The sequence below is a fragment of the Rhagoletis zephyria genome, unplaced genomic scaffold (assembly GCF_001687245.7).
Source record: "Rhagoletis zephyria isolate East Lansing unplaced genomic scaffold, Rhagoletis_zephyria_1.1 Rzeph_scaffold_00266, whole genome shotgun sequence".
In the NCBI taxonomy this organism is placed as follows: domain Eukaryota; kingdom Metazoa; phylum Arthropoda; class Insecta; order Diptera; family Tephritidae; genus Rhagoletis; species Rhagoletis zephyria.
In genome coordinates, this window is record NW_016157350.1 from 26,201 (window position 1) to 53,837 (window position 27,637).

Sequence of the window (27,637 nt, forward strand, 5' to 3'; positions counted from 1 at the left end):
AGCTGAGGGACTAGTTGCCTTCAAATGGAAAAGCAGACGGATATGGACTCAGCTCGTTATATTGATACTTTTGGAATAATCTTCTATGATTCTGGCTCTTGATCTTATACTTACTTACAAAAATCACTATAATACAAGGATGCATTGTAACGGTAATTTTACGCTTCCTTAATATTTTTTCGATCCATGAAAAGGCATCTGTGAAGTGCAGAAGCAAAGCGTATTGAACGAAAAATTCAATAAAAAAATTTCAGAAAAACAGTTTTATGTACCATCTTTTCCCGCCCAACCGAAACGAAGGGCGCAGTTTACAAGCTTTTTTTTGTGCCAAGTCGTGGAAATCGGAGTTTGTTAAGGTCGAGATCTAAAACTATTCAGCTCAGAATCAAATTCATCAGCTCATTGGAAATGCTAAAGATGGTATTCCAATTATTCATAGAGGACATGGCGCAATAAACAGGTGAAGTTATAAAACAGCTTTCTCGCTTTATTTTGTGACATTCGGCTGCCTTATAGTCAAATTTTAAAGGCAATTTTTCATATAAGGCAGATTCAAAATCTTTCTTTTAGCTTTAATTACTTCACCTGGTATAATTCCGCCATGGATAGAGGAAAGGATAGTTTTCTTTGAAGTAAAAATTGAGTCCGGCATGTCAAACGTACTGGAGTGAGAGTTAAAATCTTGCTATAAACAACGAAATTATTCGTTTAATTCAAAATTAGTTTTATATGGATTTAAGAACAGAGGCCGAAAGTGTAGTGGCGATTGTATTTTTAAGAGAGTGTCTGGATACTCTAGAGGGAATATTAAAGTTTACTTCAGACTCATTAATTTTACGATAAATATCACACCTAGCATTTTTCGACGACTTGCAAGGTAAGGTAAATTAACGAGTTTTAAACGACTAGTGTAAGGTGGGAGATTGTACTCTGAAGCCCAGTTAAAATCACGCAATTCAAAAAGCAAGATTTGTTTTTGAATTGATGCAATCCTCTCTGAATGAACTTGGTAGCAATAGACAGTATTCTAATACTGGTCTAACTAAAGTGGTAAAAAGAGCTTTAGTAACATAAGGATCGAATAAAACTGACCCATTCTGTCGGCGTGAGCCACTAGAGTCATAATAACGGTGGTAGAACTCGCTTCTGTGGGATGCATATATGGCTCTGATTTGGAACTGTGGGATGTATATATGACCCTGCTTTGGAACTCAATTCGGCGGGTATTACTCTCTTCCTTAGCAGAGACACTATGCACTATTCGTTTTCCTGTACCTACTTGGAAACGAAAGTCGGTTGAGATATGATTTTATTATTCAAACATTTTATGAAATCTGCATTAAATGGCGTCCGTTTCTGGATATGAATACATATAGACTGTTAAGCTATTTAGCTACAAAAAAAAAAAAAAACAATTCGGTAAGTGAATAGTCGAAAGAAATGTGATGCGGATCCGTCCATGTTTTTCTGAATATTAAAATGCACTCCAATTTAAATTGTAGGTACATATTCAAAAAATACAAGTAATAAGTGACCGATAAGAGTATCACAACACTAAAAGACAAGTAGGTGGTAAGCATATATACTAGGTATGAGTGCTGAAGAGAGTGCCAAGGTGTCACAAGTATAAATAATAAAATTAAATAAACTAGCAGAGTGCAAGTGTGAAAGAGTGCACGTTATCAAATTGAAGATAGTACCCTATCTTTGCCTGCTGGATGAGATACGTACATAAGCAAAAGCTATCATTCAGTTGCCGATCGCGAGCGAAGCTGTTTTCGTTGAACGTGGGGAAGTGAACGCTACTTGAATTTTTACAAGTAGATATTACATTTACTACATACATACATATGTACGTATATAAGTAAAAAGTATTTTGGTTCATATTCCAGAATTAATTTAATTGTGATAATTATTTAAAAATGCATTTCGGCATCGTGGGCAGTGGTGTTGTGGGCTTGACAACAGCTTTGGAATTACAGCGGCACTATCCAAATGCGGATATTACAATTCTCGCTGATCGTTTCAATGAAGATACAACCAGCGCTGTAGCGGCGGGCATTTTTAGACCAGGCACCAGCTTTGCGGGACCAACCAGAGAGATTACACAGTTCAGTTTGTTGCACTGTCGCTTAATAAATAAAGGCCGGTCCACATAGAACTTTGGCGTTGGCGTTGATTTGACAGAACTCACGTTAAAAGTATGATTGCTATAATGAACTCTTGGCAGCGAATGCTTTGGCCACTAAATTAACATACTAACGACAGATAAATTAATATTTCATATCAATAATTACGTGAAAAACGATATTTCTTGCCCGCATTTGATTAAAAGGAAAAAATAATTCACATAATTTTATTTATTTGCAACAGCTGACGAGCGACGCACGGGAAAAGTTGAGAGTTGGCCATCTTTCTGCTTTGTGTTGGCGTTAGCTTTTACGAATTTCGGCAATGTGGCTATATTTGAATTTATTTATTTATTTAGTGCCAGCGCCAACGCAACGTCGAAGTTCTATGTGGTTGGGCCTTAAGTATCGCTCTGCTATTTGCTAAAGCAATTTACAGACAATGGGTCACCGATGCCTTTCACTACTGGGATGAGATTCGTCGCTCAAGCGACGCACCACTTGCTGGCGTTTGCGAACTCTCTGGTTACATTTACTCTTCCACCTCACCGAAGATTGTGCGGGTATGTAATTGGGGTATATACGGTGTCGTAAGTGTCGTATTGTCTTATGTCGTAAACTTTAAACGTCTTAAAATATATTATGAATTTTCGCAGTGTTAAAAAATAGTTGGTTGTGGTTTTAAGTTCGCTAAACATTTATTTTAGCTTTTAAAGTTTACGATATACAACAATAAGACGCTTACAACACCGTTGTGAATCCTCCAAATGTGTTTTGTGAGAAGTAGAGAGTTGATGACATTAACAGGGCAATTCTGGTTACTTGAAAATCTTTCGAAAGACAATTGAATGACAGTAGGCAAGATAATTTGAACGATGTTGTTTATTCTGCCACGAAAGTCTTACAATAAAAGCTCCCTTGCCAACTTTCATGTTGCAAAGCACTGCTCCACTGAGCAAAGCTCTTACGAAAGATGCGAAGTTCGAGTCCTCGGTCAGGTTCTTTAATTTTTTTAACTGGATTTTTTATTTTTATTTGAGTTTATTGTTTTAAAAGAATATTGTTTCTCTTTATTTCACTTAATATTTAGGAACATATTTAATTTTTTTAAATTAATTCTTTTTTAAATTTGTATTTACAGAGAAAAATGTTTTTTAATTTCTTTTAATTGTTAGAAACTCGTTTATGACTTTTTTCTTTTTTAATTAAATTTAATTTTTAAAAACTTATTTTATGTATTCTTCAATTTCATTTATTCTTTATTTTTTTTGTTTTAGAAAAAAATTAGTTTCATTTAATTTGAAGAACACATTTTTTTCTTTTTTAATCTTACTTTTTTTCTTATTAATTCAGTTTTTAAACATATTTTTTTAGTTAATTTCGAGAAGATTATTCTATATGTTTTTAGTGAGATTTTTTTCTACTTTTCCTTTAATTTCCCTTTAATTCGTAGAATTCATTATAGGAAAAAGATTTTTTAATTGTACTATATATTTAGGAACTTACTTAATATTCGTAATTTTTTTATTTAATGTTTTTTTTTTATTGAATTCCTTATCTTTTTTCCTATTATATAATTTTTTAATTATATTTTACTTTTAGAAAACTTATTGCAACTCGTTAGCAAATCTTTCAATTAGCCCTTCGGAATACATAAAAGAGCTTTCAAGATTGTTATCAGAATTAAAAATTGTCTTACGAAAGACTTTTTTTCTTTCTAAAGACTGTTTTGAGTTGAAAGACAGTTTCCAGAATTGCGCTATAAACTTGGAAGAATTTACGATGTCTTTTGGGTCTATCAGAATCGCTTAACCATTTGGCGTGCTGAACCTAATCTTTGTATTTAAAATTTTAATAACAACAAATGATAATCTTTATTTACATTTCTTATCAGCATTTGCCAATACTTTTGAGTGTGCTATGCATTTGTTTGATTTCTTCTTTTAACTTTGAATTCATTGCATCAATATTTTAGTTTATTTAGTAGGTACATGAATGTTTTTTATTACTTCAGAATCATTTTATCGAACAACTCCTGCCAGTTTATCGTCAAGCCACCGAGGAAGAATTGAAGCTGTGTCAAGGTGATTGGAAATACGGTTCATTCTTCACAACATGCCTGACCGAATGTCGACTCTTTCTGCCTTATGCTACTAAAAAGTAAGTGATAAAATCTTGCTTGCTCGCTTACCTCCAACTGTCAATTCCATTATTCGTTAATTTTTTCGCTTCGCAGATTCATTGCTGCCGGTGGTCAGGTCACGCGCCAACATGTCAGCTCGTTTTCCGATGTGGCAGAGCAAAACTTTGATGTACTCTTCAATTGCTCCGGCTTGGGTGCCAAAGAATTGTGTAATGATCAACAACTTGTGCCACTGCGTGGACAAGTGTTAAAAGTGCGTGCACCCTGGGTCAAACTGGCCTTCTATGGTGACTATGATACCTACATTTTGCCCGGTTTCGAAACCGTTACACTGGGCGGTTGTCGTCAATATGATAGTTATAATTTAAATGTATGCAAATATGATTCTATGGCTATTAAGGAGCGTTGCTACAGCATGTTGCCAAGCTTGAAGCGCGCCGAAGTTGTGCGGGAGTGTGTGGGACTACGACCACATCGTGCTGTGGTGAGTTTTCTTTTTGCTGTCAGCTATCACGACAATTTTAAGGAGAAGGTAGGTAGAGGGCTGACCTCCCATATAAAAAAAAATACGCTCATAAAAGGGTCACCGTTTTTTAAATGTTTTTTATTTAAAAAAATAAAATAAAAATCTGAAAATAGTCCTAATTTTATAATGGTTTCCTAATATCTTTTAACTGCATTTCATTTGATTAAGAAATTAACAAAGTATAGCCTCATTTGTACGTGCAGCAAAAGAAAACGGGTGAAAAAGCCCGAAGTTTTTAAATTTAAAAAAGTAATTTTTAAACAAAAGATACGAGTAAAACCGACTTGAATGCTCATATAACAGTTTAAGATTATCATTGATTTCTTCATGATCCAATGATTGGATCTATACCCAATTAGTATGGGACCACCTGTGAGGTAACATCTTTCCTTTAAAAAATGACTTGTACAAATCGCTTAACGTGGTCCAAAGTTATGCGGTAACATTCATAAAAATAAAAATAAAATATTCCGACGAATTGATAACCTTCTCCTTTTTTGAGGTCAGTTAAAAATATCAAAATTTCAAAAATTATGGCACTTTTATAGAGGAAATTTCGTTGAGGTCACCCCCAATATATATACCTTCTCCTCAAGTTTGTAGTGGTACTTATTGGACACCCTGTAAACTTTTTTGTTTTTGTAGGTGCGCGTCGAAAGCGAATTCCTTCGTTTAGCTAACGGTCGTATGCAAAAGATAATACACAACTACGGTCATGGCGGTTATGGTGTTACCACATCGCCTGGTACAGCTAAGTATGCTGTAAAAATTGTACGTGATCTCTTGGCTGGCAATAGCAAATTGTGAAAAAATATAATTAAATACATACTTATATAAGTATGTACATACGAGTATTTATAATTAATATACTGTATTTTATAACAAAAATTAGTAAAAATTGAAATCGCAAAATTAATGGTTTTGGTAATAGTATGTAACCGTAATAGTAGTGGCAATCGTTGTGGTAATGGTAATAGTAAAGGTAGTGGTAATGGTTATGCTAATAGTAATGGTAATGGTTATTGCAATGATAATGGGAATAATAATGGTATTGACGGCCGCTGTGGTGTAGTGGTAAGCAGTGCGCGCTTCCACTTCGCAACGCCTGGGTTCAAGCCCTGTCAAAGCAACATCGCAAAAAAAAATATAGAAAAAAGGTTTTTTCTTAACAACGAGTGTATTTCTGCCATGAAAAACAGCTTCTCATAAAAATACAATCGCCGTTCGGAGTCGGCGTAAAACTGCAGGACCCTCCGGTTTGTGTGACAACTTCAAGGCGCACGCCACAAATCGGAGGAGAAGCTCGGCCAAACGCTAACATATGTGTTAGCGCCAATCTATTATTATTATTATTAATAGTATTGACAATGGTAATGCTATTGTTAAAGGCAATTGTAATAAAAATTATGATAGTAATGGTAATGGTAGAGAAAATGGCAATAGTGGTAATGCCAATAGGTACGGTTATAGTAATCGCGATGGTAATATTGATAGTAATGAAAGTATTGATGGTAATGATATCGGTATTGCTGTTGATAATGACAACAACAGTAGTGGTAATGGATATGGTAATGGTATCATAATGGCAATAGTAACGATAACACCGTGCGGCAGTCAATTTTACACACGAAAAAATCAATATATTCACAAAACTGGAGGCCAAATATATTAAAACTGTGCTTTTAGTTTTTCTCTCTGACATCAGGCATTTTTTTTTTAAAGGACTTTGAAATTTCTAGAATATGATTGAATAAAAAAATGATTCAAAAGATTCGCTGCACTGTAGAATAACAACATGGGTATCAATTAATCTGTAGAATAGAAAAAAAATTTAATTTTTGGGTGCACCAGGAGTATTTAAAATGTCCTTTTAAAACTTTATCCTTGAATATCCTTGGAAATTTCCAATATTTATTTTTGAAAAAATATATGTCAAGAACATCCTCGAATTTCGTCCTTCTAACTTTATTAGTTTTAGATAAAAAAAATTTTACACTTCTCTTTATAAGATATTAATAGATAAGATATACATAAATGAAGATACTGGAATCATTATTATGGAACCATGTATGCGCTCTAAAAGAACAAACTGACTGTATGATGTACGGTTTAAATACCTTAATTGTTTTGTATACAAGGGCGTGGGGCTTTTCATCTAGGGGGGAAGGAGTTTATATAGAGGGAAACAATTTTTTTAATAAATTTTTTTTGTGTATATAAATAACAATTTTTGGGTTAAAGAAAGTATAAGTTTTCTGGTATCCTTTGCAACGACACCAATTTTTTAAAAATCAGTTTGTAATTTTTTTGTTTAAAATATTTATTTTTTTTATAAAAAAAGGTGTTCATTCCCATATTTTTATATACGAAGTATACAACTATGCATACCAGAAGAAAGGGGGTTTAATCGCCTTTACAACGATACCAAGTTTTTAAAAAGCGGTTAGTAATCCCTTCTGTAAATGTTTCGTTTTTTTCATAAAAAAGAGTATTTTTTCCTTTTAAGTGTTTTTTCTCAAATTTTGTATATACGAAGTATATAAATATGTATATCAGGAGAAAGAAAGTTTGATTGCGATTACAAAGATATCAATTTTAAAAAATCGGTTAGTAATTTTTTTGTTTAAAATATTTCTTTTATAAAAAAGGGTATTTTTCCTTTTAAATCTTTCCTTCTCAAGTTTTTACATACGAAGTACACAAATATGCATATCAGAAGAAAGGCGGTTTAATCGCATTTACAACGATACCCATTAAAATCAGTTCAAAATTGTTTGAAATACATGTAAGGTTTTAAATTTACGAAGACCCGACCTTTGACTCCTTATGGCTCCTGTAATATAAGTTTGCACAAAAAACGTTGTATACCATTTCAATAATAGCAAAAGGCGGACTACGTCTATATTTTTAGTTTTTTAGTTATTGACATATAGTAATAGAAATAATTTAGTCCATTTAGGGCGATTAGTATAGAGGCTGTTCACACCAGGCGATTTTGTTGCTTATAACTAAACGTCGGCCGTAAAATCGCCTCATGTAAACCCTGTATAAGCGATTTGCGCAAGTGCATAAACGACACTTATTTGCTCCTACGCACCGACAGATAGTGCATCATGCGTATTTCTCGATTATACTCCATTGGCCGCCTGATGTCGCCGTAGCAGATATTAGTTGCCAAGGCGAGAAAACTGTACTCACTATAATCGATAATAGCCGTCGGGAACACTTTCTACAGATTTCGTTTTGGTCCCTAACCGATTCCGGTTGTCAATTTGACTTGAGATCTAGCTGTCAAAATACAACAAACTGTCAGATGGGAAATTTTTCGTGATTGTCAACAACTTAAGAAATTTAATAAAATTAATATAAAAATAGAAGAAGTTAATACAATAATCCATTCGCAAAGCCACAAAGAAGCGTCAGGGCATAACATCTAAAAATTGTTTAGCCTAAACGTGAAGAAGATGTCATCAATGTCGCCATCAGAGGTAAGTGACTGATTTTTTCATATTGTATGGTTGTTGTGTATGTGATCCTCTTGATTGGATATGCACATCACATCAAAATCTATTGTTGACAAAACTGCCAGCTGTACAAAGGGTAGAATACGAATATACGTATTCCAAATATACTCTATATTCTGATGCCTTTGTGGTAGACAAATATGTGGCTAAAGATGTATAATTAATGTATAATTAACACCCCATGAATTGAGCTTGTTATTGGAAAATTCGAGTCGCCTCTTCATCACGCTAGTCGCAACTTACTCAAAGTTCATAAAGCTGTTGTTGTTGTTGTTGTAGCGGTTACCAAGCCCCGCTCGGGTCGGTACATTCGTCAACGTTGTCCGTTTCAGCTAAGGGGAGGTCCAGGAAGTGTGCGACGACTTCCACAGGGTCTGTCCATAAGAACAGGGGCGTCAGCTGGGTGGAGTTCTAAGGGCATGTGAAGAAGTCATGTGGCGACTCTCCACATGCCGGGCATTGTTTGGGCACATCCTCATTAATTCTTCTCAGGTATGAGTTAAGCCTGCTGCAATAGCCAGAGCGAAGATGGGCTATTGTGGTGTGTGGAGTTCATAAACCTCATTGTTTTTGCTGATAATTTTGCTTGTAAGTACTGCTAATTCTTGAAGATTCACCATGAAAAATCATTGCGTATACAGTTTTGAATTTTGTTTCAATTTCTTAATAAAAGTCGAGTTTATATAGATTTATTTCCTGCCAGAATTGCCACATCCGCTCTTAAACACTTTTTGGCGATTATATACAACTTTACAAAACCATCAATTGCGCTCCCATTGAGCTGTTTTCGCTGATTTAAAAACTAGGATGAGTCAATGATACCTACATAAAAGTTGTGAACCGTTTTTTATTTGCGAAGACATGAAAAATGATAATTTCTTTATCTAATCCATTTTTCTAAATCAATGTGTGCACAAAAGCTTAAATTGGTTTTGCTATGCATATCAAATTTTACTTCTATTTTACTTCCTATTTGCGAGTATGTAAATTTTTTTTTCGTTTCAAATTTCACGTATTCTTTGTTGCGACAAAGAAATCACACATAAATGAATGACACACATTCAGCTTATCTCTTGATTGTGTCAGTTGCTTCTTAATGCGCAATTTATTGCAAAGTTTCATATAAAATATATAACTTTATTTTGTTATGGTTCAGTGAATGAGTTTATGTTCCTCAAAGCGGCGGCATTATATGTACATACATATGTATTATTTATTCAAACTGTTTGTACATATAGAATCAGCTTTATATTAGGTATGTATACACAAATGCATAATAAAATAGTTCGTAACACCAATTATGCTATCAAAGAGCACCAGTTTCTTATTTTTCTTAATCACAATTTCTTTAGTTGTTGTAAAAGCTTCGATGATGATACTTGTCAGGGGAATAATTGCTAAACCTTATAGACGAGTTTCATGTCTTAAATTTTTTACGGCTCTCCAGAGTAAATAAAAAAGCACGGTCCGCAAATGTTACATTTTTACTGCTACCATAGGTTTCCGCATCTCAGAGGTATTTTGAAACGACGTTCCAGCATCCGTTGTCTGATTTGTCTTAGAGACAACCAGTTTCTGTGCTGTGGCATGTTTGGTATGCACCAATTTTCGTGCTCATCATCTTGCGTCAAAACTTTAAATTTTATAATATGTACATATTTAATTCAGTTTAAAATGTATAATTTAATTTGATGTAAAACTATTGATATAATGAATCCAAAATATTCGTAGTACGTGCGAAAACAGAATCTTTACGATTCCAAATAAATCAAAATTTAATGTCCGAAATAATGTATATTAATTATTCAAATTTCCGTACATCTGATCACTGCTTGATTTTTGGCTATCTGACCCTAGCGCCATTCCATACCATGTCTAGACTTGATAACTTTCTCACTCTATATAAATATGTATGTTCTAAATTATTTTTAAATTTACCCTGTCGTGTCCATAAAAAACGCGTTCGTAGTAATTCTCTCGTGTTATTGCCATTTTTTTTGTTTAAAAATAAAACATACAATTGTGTACATGTTGATGCTTGCTGACACATTTAAATTGCAATAAAAATAATTAAATGCTTTCCTTAATGGCGCTTAAACATATGTAGTACATACATATTTATGTACATGCTGTATATTTTTATTGTGGCCACACACTTTCTAAATGATCGAACCACGTTCTTACTATAAAATGTGCACGCAGCGCCTAGTTGCTATTTTAATCTTTTGTTTTTTTTTGGGGTTAAAAATTAGAAATCTTTACATCTCCCGAATGCATAGTAACACAAAAGTTCAAAAATGGAATGTTATCAATTTGTTGAAATTATAAATTGTATTTTTGTCGTATAAGCATGTGCTGATAATTTCCAACTTATTTGTTATTTCGCTTTAAATGAACATTTTTATATTATTTTAATCAATTATACAACTCTGCTAGTGGGCAAAATCGATTGATTACAAAAACATGCGCATATTACTTACATATGATGGGATTAAATGAAGGTCATTCGGAAAAATCGTGAATTATTTTAAAGTTGTCTGTAGCAAATATCACAATAAAATATCAATTACTTTTGAGTGATTCACTGAAAATGCTTGTGCTTGTCTATAACTTGCAAATGGCGTTTTCATAGTAACGTATTCAAAGTAATGGTCGCTGAAATGTATATTACTTTGGTAGTTTTAAATATCTTGCTAGAAGCAAAGAATATTTCTTGTTCTAACAGCATAAATATTACCCAAACAGTTTTGAGGAATGTTTGTGAAGTGACGGCCCTTGGCCAAATATAAATGCGAGACGTTTCGGTTACGTAGTTACCCGAACAAATTCTGATTGCTGAAGTAAACCGTATTTCTGAAGGACTGTCAGGGCCTGAAAAGAAGTCTCATAACCCATAGCAGTTGGTTGCCACATTATCTGATAAAACGATGCTGGGCTTATAATTTTCTTAGCGTCAAATTTCCTTAGCTGGAGAACTGAAATGGAACGGTTGGCTGGCTGAAGTTAGAGTCCAAGGTAATTATAACTCAAGTCTTCAATCTGGTACTCTCGGCGACCCTCCGCGCTTAGGAAAGGGTTTCCATTTAAACAAAAAAATCCCAAAAGTGAAATATATGTACTTGTTTATGCAACACTTCTGGGGCAAGTAAATTGGCTACTTAGCTGTTAGCGTGCTGCATGCAACTTTTGTGTACATTTCTCATCAAGTGTACATACATACATATGTATGTATTTTCTATTTCCAAATACATTACATAAATGTTGTCCCCGTCCCCATGCGGGGCGGTAACACGTGAGAGCTTCATTCAATTTCTACCAGGTAGCAAGTTTGCGCAATATTACAACGTTAAGCCATAGATACACACGGAAATGTTGACAGTTGACAAGACATTAGCGCTGCTACATAGTGCATAACGCGTGCAGGCGTTAATTTTAAGTCCATTAGACGCGCCCTGATATGCAAATAAAAATACGAAAGAAAAAAAAAATTTCTTATCGAAGCTTATTCTTGTTGATTTTCCTTATAACATTTTAAGCGCTTCTTTAGCCATAGAAGTTTGAACGCATTCGCAAAATGTTTCCTACTACATGTCAAGCATGATGCATACGTGTCGCCAAATCGAATTGATATCGACCAGGCTTAAATTGCTTTGATGCGCTATATTCATTGTAGATAAATTCAATTAAGGTTAAACCCAGAATATGCTTATATGTACCAACTATTATATAAAATTCAATTATGTGCATATACATACATATGTACATATATGCCTACATACATAAATATTTGCACATGATTGTATGTAATATGTATAGGCATGGAAAGTTTGTACATTACCCTCACTGTCCACGACTGCCATCACGCATACGCCATGCGGTACCGCATAAAAAACAACTGATTTAGCCGCTCGCAGCTTTGTTGACAGCGTAAAACAATTAATTACTTATTGCCATGGACCTAATCTGATCTCTATCGAAATTTATACGCTTGCTTTTGTACTCTCTAGTGACTCAGCTGAGCTGAGTAGCGTTGCTAGTGGTGGGTGCCACTTCGCTTGAAACTTGTATACTAGTTGCTTTTTTCTTTTGCAACGTGTTTTTTTTTTTGCAAATTTATCTTTTCCACATTTGGCATACACGCGCATGACCGGCTGGTCAGCATGCTGTCCAGCTATTCTCTCAACCGGTTATACCACAGCGATGTAGTAGCCTATTGGTTGTATTTTTCTCACACAATATAAGTTTACAGTGCAACAGTTACTTTATTAGCTGCAAGAAAACCTGTCTCGGCAGAGGTATAGATTTCGGCTTACTAAAGCTTTAAAAAGTAAAGTGAAATCGTTTCCAGAAGGGCAGAAGCATTGCTGGGTTAAAAATGTGACTGTTACGATGACACGTGCGTTGTTTGTTGATAAGCCAAAAGTTGTCTTCTACTTTGTGAGATTACAATATACCTATTTAATCTCGCGCGTTTTCTACACTTCTTAACCGATTAATATGAATTGCGAGGAAAAATTTATTATTGCATCATTATGATGCAGAGGATGTGCTTGCTAAATCAACGACGACACAAAATAAGTATATATTTTAATAATAGATAATAGACTTACAGGGCGATTTTGGAAACTCTGTTTCAACTAGAGATGGACGCGTGGCTAACGTTGATGGTTTTTTAAATCACGCACACTCACGTTCTGTTAATTGTTTTTCAATCATGTTCACGTACGCTGACGTCGCCTAGTTTTTAAATCACGCACTATTTTTCACGGAAACATTATTTCTATAAATAGAATTTCATATAAATATTGTTACAAAAGCTGGGCCAAACGTCTTGCCTGGGATGAATGCACTATTACTTTTTATTTTACAAATGTCAGATATACGTATGTACCAAGGCACATTAAACAGGTAGTATCAGTAGAGCAAAAACAACATTTGCGTGTATTTTGTTGTTGCTTCTGGTATCGAAAGTGTCAAAAACTGTTCTGAATTTTTTCTTCTAAATCAAAGCGTGCCATGTGAAATACAAAAAATTATAAAAAATAAAAAATTGAAATTGGAAAAAATAAAAATTGATGCAACTTTCTTTCCTAGTAAATTTGTTTGCTTCTCGAAGCATTGATCCATCCTTTACAAGGGCCAGTAATCAGCGGTTGTGCTGCTGAGTTGGGCGAACGTTCCAAAAGCTGCTATTCAATCGCTTGTTTTGTATGGAAAAAGGTTTCACATGCAAATGGATTTTAACAATTCAGAATTTTTGTGAGAAAAAATTAAAAATATTTGACATTTTCGAGACCAAATAATTTGAAAATAAATCAAATCAGCTGCTCTACTGATACTACCTGTTCAATGTACCTTGGTATGTACATATGTATGTACATTAAAGTGGTCCAAAAATGTATGTAAAAAAAATAAGGTCGGCTTTTTAATGCCGCCACCCCCTAGGATTGTTATATACCGAAAAAATATACCCCAATTTTTTATTTTGAAATAAAAAAAAGTTTAAGGAATGCTCAAAGCGCTCAAAGTTTTCCATGTATTTTATATGGGCAAAAAACAACTTTTCGTAGAAATAGTGTAGAATTCTTTAAAATCAATATTTTTCGATCGGAAAGCTTTGCTTATCTTTAAAAAGTTCCCGGCAATAATACGCAATTGTTTCTTTAACAATTCTTTCATGATAACTATATTTTAAGGTCCTCCAAAGCCCTTAGAAAATGCATTGGGGGGCCAATAAAAAATCTTTAATCATAAAAAATTGTTAAATAAACAATTGGATATTAATACTGGAAGTCTCCTGAAGAGAACCACAGTCTTCCGATCGAAAAATTTTCAAGAGTTTTATACCATTTCTACGAAAATTTGTTTTTTCTCCATATAAAACACATGGAAAACTTTGATCGCTTTGAGCACTCCCTAAATATTTTTTGATTTGAAAATAAAAAAGTACGGGTATATTTTTTCGATATAGAACAATCCTAGGGGGTGCCGGCATTAAAACTCCGACTTTATTTTTTTGGACCACTCTAATGTACATGTGTTACGAGTATAGAAAAGAATTTACATCAATATTCATCTAATATTCAAATGACTAGCTCGTATTTTTATTTTAAAATAATATTTTGTTCAGGTTATCACAAAGCAGTCGTGTACGTCTTTCTTCTAGAATTATGCCTGACACAGAAAAAACTCTTTCAATAGTTGCTGAGCTAACTGCTATTTGTAAAATTTGCTTTGAAAAGCTTCTAAGAAGCGGAAAATGGTTAGCTTTCTCCCAAAATTTTAAAACATCGTCACAACTTTTGTTTTCTGATTTTTTTTAATAAATCTTCCGCGTATTTCCGCATTAATGTCTTCAAAAACTGTTTCTGAAGATTCATCTCGTCAGAAGTGTGTACAGCAAGTAAGTTAAACAGAAGTAGTTTACGGTTTTATTTTGGTTGAAAATACACATATGTATGTATGTATATGTTACGAGCCCTATACGCCAGAAAGATGTAAGTGTAATTTTTTTCAAATTTTCACAACGTGTCACGTAGAAAATCACGTGTTTTGCCCATCTCTAGTTCTGTCCCTATTTCTAACAATTTTGATAGTACACATGTTCAGTTAGACTTAACGAGATAAACTTATATAGGTGGGCGGTACCACGTCCATTTTACAAAATTCCATAATAGTTTTATTTATTTTTAAGGGATTATTGCGTCCTTAAATTTCGAAATATAGTAAATTTAGTCCGATTTCAAAACGATCGTACCGCTCTGCCAAGCGGCTATTAATAGCCTCAGATTTCATCAGGCAATATAAAAACTAGTGATGGAGTGCCTTAAAAAGCTGATCATACTAGGTATGACCCACTGGCCGACTGGCATCAATGGCGGGGTCAAATCTACGAATATTTCTTTCGGATATTAGCTCGATTAGGTCTTAAGGTCGCAGTGCTCTATCCCCAAAAATTAGTTAGATAAATCCAGATTTTTTTTTGTAGATCATTGCAAAATCATGTTTCGATTTTTATTATTTTTCAAACAAGGATAACCGTTAAATTTAGATTTTTATTTTTTCGGTCCAAATTAAACGCTATTTTGTAATTTTTATTTTTTTCGGTCCAAAATAATCAATTTCCCGGATTTTTATTTCTTTTGATTATTTTTAACCGTTATAATGGAGACTGCGTTTTTATTTTAGATTTAAACATTTTATGATTAAAATTAAATCTTAAAATAACGATTATTATATGATCGAAAAAATAGAAACCAAAACTTTATCGAAAAATTAAGAAAACAAAAAAAAAATAAGATTAATCGTAATCGAAAAAGTAAAAATCATAAAACAGCTGACAAACTTAATCGGAAACATAGAAATCCAATTTTAACGGTTAAATTATAATTTTTAGTATAAAGTTTATAACCGTTACGGTCCCTGGTTTTCATTTTATTTTACCATTTATTGTTTTAGTTTTTATTACCCACACTCCCCAATATCTCCACACTGTGCCGCCATGCCGCATGCTATTTTGCTTGTTATTGCTGTTGTCCCCGTCACTGCCGGTTTTTGTTAGTAGCATTTTTGTTGTAAATGTGGCTGTATGTAGCTAAATGTGCTCATTATCGAGGCAAGCTGAGGTGGTTGGCTGGTCTGCAAGTTTGGCATCAGTTGTGTTTGGCACGCGAATTCGCAAAGTTTACTAAAAACGCATACTTAAAATTATAATAGATGTAACAATAAAAAAAAAATCAAAACAAAAAGTTTTATGAAAGGATAGTTAATTGATGTGTGCGACATGTAAATACTTTTAATTAGTCAAGGAAGGTGTTTGCAGGATTTACAGTGGCTACAGTGACAATGCAAAGCATAAATATTGTGCTTGAAACAATGGGAAAATGCTTAGGAGCTTTTACAAAAGTTTTAAGTTTCAAACACTAACGCTTTGAAGGTAAAATAAAATTCAGTTTAATGCAAATTAAGTCGCAAACACTGAGCGCTGAGTAATGCAAATGCACAAAAAAAACAACATTTCAACCGGTTTATAGTTAAAAAAAGATAGTTTGTAGTCTATCGCTTTTAAGCTGGCAGTGATTTCTGCAATTTTTAATCTTTTAAAAATAAATACTCTTAAACTGACCACAGACCCGTATTTATATACCTAATTGATAACTATTCGACCAAAGTAATATAAAAAAAATGGTGTATTTTTTTTGCCTCCAATATTTCGAATTTCAGCTGCTTACTCATCAAGTCACTTAAACTACATAATTTTTGTAATATATTTTTTTATATCATCAGCCATCTAGACATCTTCGAAGCAGTCGCTATTTCGGTACATTGTTTGTTTTTATTTCTTTCCTCTAAATTATATTCAATTCGTTGCTATGCAACATGAAAATGCCAGGTTCTAATTTTATATTTTGGTAAAATTGAACTCAAAATTAGCGAACTAAAATTTTTCGCCGCACGTTTTGGTTGACAAGCGGTAATTGTGTTTTTTTTTTGTTCTTGAATATAATAAAAAGGCCTCTATTTGTGTGTACTCCTATGTATGTACATTAGAGTGCCGCACGCTCTATGTAAAGAAAACGAAAGAATTTTAAAATTTTATAATTCAACATATTTTTTCTCAATACGAATTGATTCGCGGTCTTTTGATAACTTTTTGATCTTAGATACCCCTGGAAATCGCGTTCTTCTTTTGATTATTCTTGAAATACCCCTGGAAATCGAATTTTTTTAACCGACTTCAAAAATAGGAGGAGGTTATCAATTCGTCGGAATATTTTTTCTTTATGTTACCGCATCACTTTGGACAATCAACCGATTTCGAAAATTCTTTTTGCATCGGAAAAGTAGCGTCTAAAAGGTGGTTCCAATCTGGTTTAGATCCGATCATTGCATCATGAAAAAATTAACGGTACTCCTAAATTTTTATATGAGATTTGAAGTCGGTTTTGTGTTTTGCTTAAAATCTGCTTGTTTATTAAAAAAAACATATCAGAGTTTTTTCGCCAGAAAATTACCTAAGCAGATAGAGCAATCAAAAGCAGAACAATTTAAATTAATTACATTTTCTTATGCAATATAATACAATCCTATAAAAATATGAAAAAGTCAAATCTTACGCCGCCAATTTTTCAAGGTACAGTAAAACCCCGATATAACGAACCTTGCATAAACGAAATACTCAAGTTAACAAAATTGAAAAAAAACTTGTTGCGAAATTTTCCATAAAAAAAAATTTCCAAGAAACCTTCAGAAAATATTGGCGATTAGAGTCCCATAACGAATTCCGAATATGTCGGCCATTAGAGTCTCGTAAAAAAAAACTATACTTGTATAGAGGTTTTAATATTCTGCTTATGTACACTTTCTAGGCACTGAAAATCGGTCAGCGTCAGTCATTTCACTTTGTAAACCGTCATGAAGGATAGATAAATCTGAAAAACGTTGGGATGGCTTGGTTCGAAATCTAAAATTTTAATGATTATTTAGTCCAGCGCACATCTCTAATGCGAACTATCTCCCGGTAGGTTCCAGGTTCGTCTCCTGGCCCGACCATTAATTAAGTAATTCATAATTAACAACATAATTAACAAAAAAAAAATTAACATTTATAATACAGACATATTTTTATCGATATCGTTGGTAATAAATTTATCGATATTTATCCATATACAAGAACGCCCTATTTCATAATTTGGTTGAAGAGCGCCTTATCTCAGAATTCGATTGAAAAACGCACTATCTCAGACTTTGGCCGAAGAACGCCTTATCTCAGAATTTGGTTCAAAAACGTCCTATCTCAACTGAAAATATTTTGCTGTCGATAAATTCTTTCGATACTGTTATCGATATTCATGTACAGTTGGTATCGATATCAATACAAATATTTTTTTTATCGCTCTAATATTAATATTTGTACTTGTACATAAAATACCTACAGATGGTATACTTATAGAAAAAGTTCAACTCAACAAAGACAATTATTTTTATAACTAAAAAATCCAAATATTAAAAACAACCGAAATAAAAATTGGTATACAAAATGTGACTTTATCTACATACATATACATGTACCTATGTATTATTAAAACTTTGTATGCCAAATTTAGCGATTTTTGGACTTTGTAATGAATACGGTTTTCAAACCACTCACATACATATGTATGTCCATATGCTTTTTGCTTGTCTACATCGTTTATTCTATTATTACCCAGACGCTATCTCTGCACACTTACTATGATGTGTATGTATGTATGAAGATTCGCAGGTCGAATTCATTTGTTAATGCCAGACATGTGAAATAGACATAAATTAATTGGACAGCAATCATGAAAGGGCATAAATACAAGAAAATATAGGAAAGCCATAGAAATGCGTCGCAAAATCAAATTTTAAGAATAAATAGACTAACGATGCTAAGTACCTGCTGTGTATCACCGTCTCGCATCTCTTCTACCTGTGATGAGTAATGCAATCATTTGCTGCCGGCCGTTTGTTGCTATTCGCTCCAATCCGCTTGGGTTTAAAAATAAAAAAGATCCATTTATTTGAAATCATTGCAAATACTACACTCTAATTTTGATTATTTGGTTCATTTATAAATTAGCCGAATTGGCGTTAATTTGGTTTGTTGATAATTGCGCATACGAGAGCAGTACATATGCACATTCATACATACATAATTCGACTTTGGACACGCGCCAAAACAATTACAAAAAAAGGCATACAAACACAATAAGTGTACGTTAAGATTCGCACGAAATACTAACGTTGTTACTAATGATCAGCATGCGTATTGAATGTAGGCATGTACATATGTATGAATATAAGTACATTTACTAAGAAAAGTGACCACCTGTTGATTTTTTTCCAATATTCACAATGGTTTTCAAGTTACTTCTTTTTTGTTATTTTTCTATGAAAATATTGGCCAAGCTATTACCAAAACCAAGTAAATGAAAGTTTAAAATTTTATACAAAAAAGTAGTTCAGCAACAATCTAAATTTCAACATTTTTAATATGAATTTTTTAGCACATTATAGACCAACTTCGTTAGACTAAAATTGTATGGGCTATAAAACTGCTTCATTCAAATATGTGCTAAAGATTCAGATTAAATAGTTTTGCAACTTTGATGGAAATTTTTACAATTTTCTTAAATTTTGTATAAAGTTTGAAACTTTGATTTACATATATGATTTTAGCTTAAGCTGGGACAATGTTTTTATAGAAAAATAACAAAAAAATATACTTGAAAAACATTGCGAATATTACAAAAAAAAAAAATACACGCGGCCATTTTTTAAGTCACTGTACATACATAAAAAAGTCACATTTACATACATAAATGCTTATGCAAATAAATTTGATATAAACACGCTCTTTTTGGCTGAACCGCATACTATTATGGTTCGTTTTTTTTTTACATTAAATTTTTTTTTTTACTTGAATGTTGTTTGAATAGTCAGAGCACCGCAACATTTGCCGCATTACTTATACTTTTGCATTTTTTGTTGAATTTATTTAACTTTTGCCTGCAGAACATAAGGCGTGTCTTGTTTTGGCAAAAAAAAAGAAGAAAAAAAACAGCAACAGAAAGCGCTGTCTATTTTGTATAAATATTTATATAGCCATTCGCGTGCTTAGCAGCTTTGCTCATAATAATTCGTATACATATACTATTTCTTTCAGCGTGCTTAAATTGCCAAGCAAGTGGTTGGGCGCGTTTTAAGCATTTGAATATGAGTTATAAATTCGTATAATTTTTATTAGAGTGAAACGTAACAGTTGGTTGGTTTTTAATACACTAGATAAGGTTCTCAAATTTCGAAAAAAACATCGACTTCAAGACAGATCCGACACTTTGGCTCTTTGTATGGTCACACCAATCCTGTCAATATGAAAACGTAATCGTATATACGTACGTATATGAGCGTAACGTGATATCTGTTATGTTTAAAATAATAATATTCATCTTAACACAAAGGTAGTCCAAGAGTCTTGGCTGTCTAAGGCCCCATCATTACACAGTTGAGAATCTTTTGCGCGCCAACTCGTCGGTGAGCTCGTAGCTTACGATCCCACAGTTGTCTTGTACGCAGCATAGTGTTGAACGTATTTATTGCTGCCAAAAATTAAAGCTTTGACTTGATCTGAGATACTCAAAAAAAAAATTAAAAAATCTGATTAAAATATTGAAAATTTTCATGAAAATTCGCTGAATTTTCGCGAGTCGCGATTGAAAATTGTTGCATATATTGTGAAAAATTTGCTGTGCCAATACTTTGTTCCGGCAGTGTTTATGTATTTCTGTAAGATTCAAGTAAATCAAACAACTTTTTGCCCGATTTAGGAATAAATAACATAGATCTCTTTATCCAAGTGTACATGCGGCAATTATTCCCAGCATTAGCTAACCCCAAATGGACATATCAGAGGATCAATGTTATCCTAAATATTTCTTCGAGGTGGTGCTGGAAAAAATCCATGAAGTAGAAGCAACTGATATTAAAAAAAAAACTTACCACAATTAACCCCGATTTCGGTGCTCCAAATTCTAAACAATTTAAAGTGTCGATTTTTGCACTCATTTAGAGCATAAAGTGTAGCAAGCCACTTTAGAGTTAATTTCACTTTTGACCTCATTCCACTAGCTTTAAAATTGTGCATTTTCATAAACGTTGATTACTAATAATTCAAACAACTTTGTTCTATTTATTTATTTTTTGCTGTACTAAAGTAACATTTAAAAAATGGTTAACTCATTTTTACTCTGTACGTTTGTATCTACAGCAGAGCTGTTGAAAAAAAACATTGCACTATTTTAGTAAACAAAACCTAAATGAGCACAGGTGAAACGAGCTATTCTCGTTTGAAGAATAATTTAAAACAACAATAATTCAAGTCAACAATATTTAAACTATTTACAGCTGTTTTTGCTAGCTGAGTCTGCAGAATGGAGTAGAATGAGCGCAACACAAACTTATCTAGCTTTGGGTGAACGACTTAAGTTGCCTACACGCAGTTCATTAATGGCTCTAAAGTTTTTTTGCTTGATTTGCTTATACATACATATATATACGCACTAGGAAAAGTTTTCGTGCAGAGATTTTTGTTTTACGTTTTTCATAAGTTTCATTTCATTTCATTTTTTATAAATTATATATTAGTCCATTTTATAACACTGTGGAACACAAAAAAAAACCTAGAGTGCGTATATATCAGGTTTGATAGCCATACGAACAAGGCCTCATACTCAGATTTACTAGATCCGAGTATAGCGGCCAAATTTTTTTTCTCGAAAAATTTGCCAAATTGTCAGCAAAAATTTGTAAAATTTTTTAGAAATTTCGTTTATGCAATTTTATAGCCCACTCAATTTCAGTATATAAAGTGCAAGTTTGAAGAAGTTCCAAAATCTAGTCGATTTTGATAATTTTTTCTTACGGTGTTGTGGATTTTTTTTTCATTAAAACAATTTTCGAAGAAACTTTGTATGGCAGAAAAAAAACTGAAATCAGCGGGATTCTGCAAAAACTTTAAACCACCACATTAGTAGACTAAAATTGAATTGGCAGTAGAACTTTATACCCAAAAATTGTCTGAGAGTTTCACAAATTTTTAAATTAGAAATGAAAGTTACATACTTTTAATTGTTTTATTTTGTAGATTGGACTATATTTTTAGAATTAATTGAAGACTTTTTTAGAAAAAGCAAAAATGTTGTAAAAAATCTGTATCGAAACTTTTTCCAGTGGGTGTATATTTTGTTTTAGGTTTTTTTTTACCGTTTATTAGCACTTTAATGATGTTGCTTGCCAAAGAGAACTTGAGCACACGTGCTAGCAAACTGTTTGAATTGAATTGGCATAAATTGCGCAGCAACTGTACGAAAATTTTAGGCTTAATATTCTTTTGGCGTATAAATGTGATTATTCACAGTATTTAATCTTGAAGAGAGTTTAGATCGATACTGTGTATTAGCAGTCAAGTCTTATATTCAACATATTACATATTTAGCTTTGTGATTGTGATATTGTCTTTACTTTATTATTTGTCTGCTTTTTTAGTGAATTATTCTCGCTCGTATAGCTCATTTATGTACAGAGTTGATTGCTCTGAATTTCATAATTTTTTATAGCTGCCACTTCAATAGAAATAATATTATAGTTAAAAAAACTAAAAACACGCTTTTATTACAAAAAGAACTAAAAAGTATAAAATAATTTGTAGATATAGCGATTCCGTTTAAGAAGAATAGGAAGTTCCCTAACCTGATTTAATTTAACTGTTTTAAGTTAGCTAAAAATATGATTAAAGTGATTGATCCGTAGTTATAGTCAAAATAAAGTGCACTGTAAAGTTNTACATACAAGTGAAGTTAAATAAAAGCTTGTAAAATGTATTTATCTATGTACTTTGTCAAGTCGACTGTGCCACTGAATATATACAAGTTACGTAGTTCCAAAAATACATATATGAGATATTTTAGTCATAGTCATGTCCATCTGTCCCTCTTTTTGAAACAAAACATTTTCAAAACTAAGATTATAGTTGGCATGTACCGAGTTTTAAATTAAATAAAGCAATCGGTACTGAGTTTTTTTTTAGTATATTTTGACTAAAAATAAAGCACCGTCATTGACGATTGCTATCTTGCAAATCTGGATCTCTCTTTGAAAGTTCCCGAAAGTGCACGTTGGTTTCTGTTTGTATTTATCTGAGGGGATATCGCTGTACCACTGCTACAGTTTCATCCATACAAGGTTCCGCCTTGGCTAATTCGTTTGCTTTCTCGTCATCTTCTATGTTCCTATGGCCGGGAACCCAGACAAGAGAGTATTTTCTTTGGCTAGCTTAGATTTGGTTTCAGTAGATGCCTGGCTATTCGAGTAAATATCCGCTCTTTCTTTCCTGGTAGTACTATTTCTTAAAGGCAGTGTAATACGATTGGACATTTGTCCGAAATTTGGTACAAATCGAATCGTTGCTATCGGCCTAAGTCTTAAGATTGAGCTATGCCCAAAGGTTTAGAGGCCGTTTGTGGTTTTTCCTACCAGGCTTGGGAATGAGCACTACTTTGACTCGACTCCAACTTATGTTAAATTATTTATTAATACATTAATAAAAATTTCGAAGCTTACACAAAATTCACAAAAATTAATCACATTAAAAAAAAAAATAAAAAAATTTAAAATTTTTTATTCAGAATTTTCGAGTATGCAGTTTTGTAGCACATTAAATTTTAAGCCACCGTTATGATTCACAACTTGTATGCTGCTACAACAACAACACAACAACTTTCAAGATAGTTGAATTCAAGTTTTAAGTCGTTAGAAATTACAGTAAATTTTTGAAAATTGTTTTCTAAGAGTTTCATTTTGGATAAAAATGTTTTAAATAAATAAATAATGCTAGCAATATCATTTTGAATTTCGCACCGATTATTGTCCATCAGTGTAAATAAATCAATATTACGTTGACGATTAAAAGATTCAATATCTTTACCTACTGCTCTGCTGGTAAATAGACGACGAGAGCCCACTCTTAAAAATGCGTTTCTTCATTTCTTGTTAATCCTTGAATAAAATGATTTCGATATTTTGCGGTTATTTGCGCATCGTTGAGTTTTATTTTTTTTTTTTTGTGGCGACCCTAAGCCTTTCCACTTAATTTTGATGAGAAATCAGTTTCTTATTTGGGAACATAAATTTTATTATTCATGCCGGCATTATGTTACCTCATCCAAATGCTTACTTCCTTGTTTGTAAACATACAAATGATTATTAATGAAGCGAGTATTCATTAGATTCTTCTTAAACAATCAAAAAGCAATGTAATTTGCATTATCTAAAAATAATAATAAAAAAAAAAATAAACAACTGCAAATTCAAGTTTACAGTGATTCATTTGAAATACCCGATAACACTTTCATAGCCCTTAGATGGCAAGCAAATTACTTGAAAGTGCTGAAAAGCCAACTAACCGGTGGGTACTCCAGGAGGTCATTCATTCAATAAAAATGACATGACAGAATTTTATCGACTTACATACATACTTTGGGATGTACATGAATGCATACACCTACATGCATATACGAGTGCAAACATGTATATTAGGGCGGTAAAAAAAAAAATGTTTTGAATGTTAACCTCTCATCTGGGATTTTTCTAAATGAAAAAAAAAGAATTACCGTATTTTTCGTTTAAAAAATAAAATGGTATTTTATATGAGGAAAGACATTTTCGTAGAAATGGTAGAGAATTCTTGCAAATCAATATTTTTCGATCGGAAGACTCTTTCTCTTCAGGAGACATCCAATGATAATACTCAATTACTTATTATACCATTTTTTAACACTAACGACTTTTTATGGAACCTATGTACATATTGTTATTCTCCTAGAAGTCTCCTAAAGATAAACTGAGTCTTCCGATCGAAAATATTGATTTTCAAGAATTCTAGACCATTTCTACGAAAATGGTGGTTTTTCTCAGATAAAATACATGGACAACTTCATGGGCTTTGAGGCAGTTCTAGATATCTTTTTTTTACAAAAAATACGCTTATAGTTTGTTTTCATTTAGAAAAATCCTAAGGGGTGAGAGCTTACCATTTTGAACTTTCCCCCCTCCCCACATGTATTTTGGGACCGCCTTATATCAAAAATAAAACAAACTCCTCACAAAGCAGTAAGCCACTGCACCTGACTCTCACAGCTAATGCGCTCTAACATGAGCAACAACAGTCGCACAGGCCGGCGAATGCAGGGAAACCATCCACCGCTGGTCGGTTAATGCACTGCAAATCTCTGGAAAAAAAACGCTCACAAAAATGCATTCGCAGTCTACAGTGAGTCGTTGCGTTGCAGCAGTGCAGTTGCTGTGGCCGCGTGTTTATAATCTCATCAACGCCGACAAATGCAAAATTGAGCAAATATGTTGTGCAAAATTAAAAAAGAAAAAATAACAAAAAATATGTAGTTGTGCTTACGTGCTTGAGCATATTATTAAAAGGGAATATCAAAAAAATAAGCTTGTAATAAACATTTTAATTATAGATACGTTTTGTAAGTCAAAAAATGAAAAAAAGTCTTAAGTATGTTGCCGATTAAGTGCTTAGCCGGTGACCGGTTTCACCGGCTTTTTTAGTATACATATTCATAAAAAAACGTACATACAAACATATTACATTTATGCATATGTAATTTGCGTTTTTTTACATTTTTTTTACTATTCTGCGTGCATGCGCGCATCGCGTGCTTTCTCGCGGATTATTCGGTATATCATCGTTTGGGTGCGAAACTTGACGCTATTACGGGGTGTGCTCTCTCTCTTTTTTCTTATCGTAAAACCATATTTTCTAATAAATCAACGACAAACAGCTGAAATTTCGCTACTATAGTTGTGAGAAAAGAAAAATTAAAAAAATAAGAACTGAAAATTTAATACAACTGTTTTTTGGCATTTTGTTTTGATGATTTTGTTCATTAAATTATGATGAGTATATTTAGCATTTAAGCTCTTTATAAAAAATGAGTTATTAAAATATCAAGAAAATTTCTTTAATCCAGTTTAGACGGCTCTCTGAACATAAATTTCGCTTTCTGCTAAGCTTTAAGTAATCCAACTCTTTTTCTCGGTTTAAAAACTTGCGTAAAGCTGATTGTGGCAAATTGTCATTCTCCAAATGAGCGCGTTTGAAGCCGAAAACGACCGATGTCGATGGGTGCGGTGGATAGGTATCTATTAAAGTATAAGATTGGAGATGCATGCGAAAAGCTGTTGGGTGTTATGAGAACCTTGCGGAATGCGGGACAGATGCTTGTCATTTCAGCCAAAAGACGTAGCTCTTGAGTCTGTAGCAACACCCGGGACCGAGCGGGACTAGGGGGCACCTGGTCTCTCTATTGCGATTCAAATGGCGACATGGACTTATACAACCCAATAGTGCCAAATATTCTAAACCGAATGATTTTATTTTCGAATCGCAATACAGAGTAGACCCCCAGCTTTCTCAATGCGGTCTTTTAGGTTTGCCACTGCGCGTCATTTTTTCCTTCCGTCCACACCGACGCTGCGTAGTTTCCCTACAGTAAAATTTACGAGCGGGACAATTGAACTTGCGGTGTAAGTGTATAAATTCTCACTTCTCGTACAATATGAAAGTAGCTCAGCGAGAAGATCTCCGACTCAAGCATTGTTGGTCGCGATTTCAAATCGCGGTGAAGGCAGTTGTGAGTTTTCACAGGGGTACCATCGACCTGCGGATCGCTGTGTACGTTGCAAGTGTCGGATGTACATATGTATGTATGTGCTGAGAAGGAGAAAAGGCTATCGAACGTGACTTCCAAAATCGTCAGTTGTGGTGATGGATTTCGCGGCAGAAATGTTGAGGCTTCTGGCAGTGTAGTTATTAGAATGATCGGAAAGATATGTCTGTTATTTTACCGCAAATGCTGCGAATGCCTGGGACAGTCGCCATGTTTGTACAATCGTCTGCTCATTGGGTTGACTAAAATTTCTGACGGAGGAGGTTAGGCCTTACAGAGGTTAAACACCGTCGTGAAGAGTACGTCGCCGCCCTCTTGTGGCTTGGACTTATCATTTCGAAATTCAACTGCCAATTGACATCCACACATATAGCTGATGTCTTAGCAAAGGCTCGCATGGTTTAAGATGGGAAATAATCCCAGCCATTTTGTGTTGTTTTGCATGTATTTTATAATATAACATCGCTCCTAACACTCTGCCTTCAAACTTACTCTCTGCGGTACATACAGTGGTTAAATAGGAACGCGTCAGTTTAGCCTATTTTTCTTTTGTTTATTTAGTACTTATTATTTTTTCATAAAACTGTTGCGTATTAGCTAACAAAAACCAATAAATTCATATTTCAAACTTTATGCAAAACTTATAAAAATTTTGCAAAATTGCATCTAAATTTTAAACTTTTTAATCAGATTTTGCGGAATTTCAAATTCCAGTAAAATAAAGTGCAAGTTCGAAGCGGCTTAAATAACTATTCAAATTTTCTTATACCAATCTTTGAAAAAAGTTAAAAAGCAGCATCAAAAATCTCATTATTACGATTTCGTTCAAAATTTTTTTTTAATATTTTTATGTAAATTTTGTAAGCTTAAACCGTTTTTTCATTTGAGGGGAGTTTTTCAAAAAAAAAAAAAATCTTTCAGAAACTATTTTTATTCATAAAAAACTCCATTTTTGGAGGTATTTTCAAATAGGTCCAGCTCGCTTAAATCTTAATATTTTTCCGAAATATTTCGGTGGACGTCTTAAATGGAGTTTTTTATGAATA

General features: G+C 33.2%; 2 protein-coding genes across 3 annotated transcripts in view; both read left to right on the forward strand.

Annotated features, from left to right (window-relative positions):
* Positions 1 to 1,742: 1,742 nt before the first annotated feature.
* Daao1 (D-amino acid oxidase 1) lies at positions 1,743 to 5,803 on the forward strand. The gene is made up of 6 exons (XM_017609921.1): positions 1,743 to 1,820; positions 1,893 to 2,110; positions 2,569 to 2,692; positions 4,144 to 4,289; positions 4,366 to 4,756; positions 5,444 to 5,803. The coding sequence occupies exons 2-6, from the start codon at positions 1,923 to 1,925 to the stop codon at positions 5,603 to 5,605; spliced, it is 1,011 nt and encodes a 336-aa protein (XP_017465410.1). The 5' UTR covers positions 1,743 to 1,820; positions 1,893 to 1,922; the 3' UTR covers positions 5,606 to 5,803.
* A 2,265-nt stretch (positions 5,804 to 8,068) lies between these two features.
* Positions 8,069 to 27,637, forward strand: part of LOC108358516 (ubiquitin-conjugating enzyme E2 W) — a 42,759-nt gene continuing 23,190 nt past the window's right edge. Inside the window, exon 1 of one of the 2 annotated variants that reach the window (XM_017609915.1) lies at positions 8,069 to 8,286. In XM_017609915.1, coding sequence (XP_017465404.1) covers positions 8,263 to 8,286 — 24 coding nt within the window. In that variant the 5' untranslated portion in view covers positions 8,069 to 8,262. Of the gene's footprint in view, positions 8,287 to 15,926; positions 16,259 to 27,637 lie in introns of those variants that run through there. The other variant, XM_017609913.1, reaches the window with a different exon arrangement.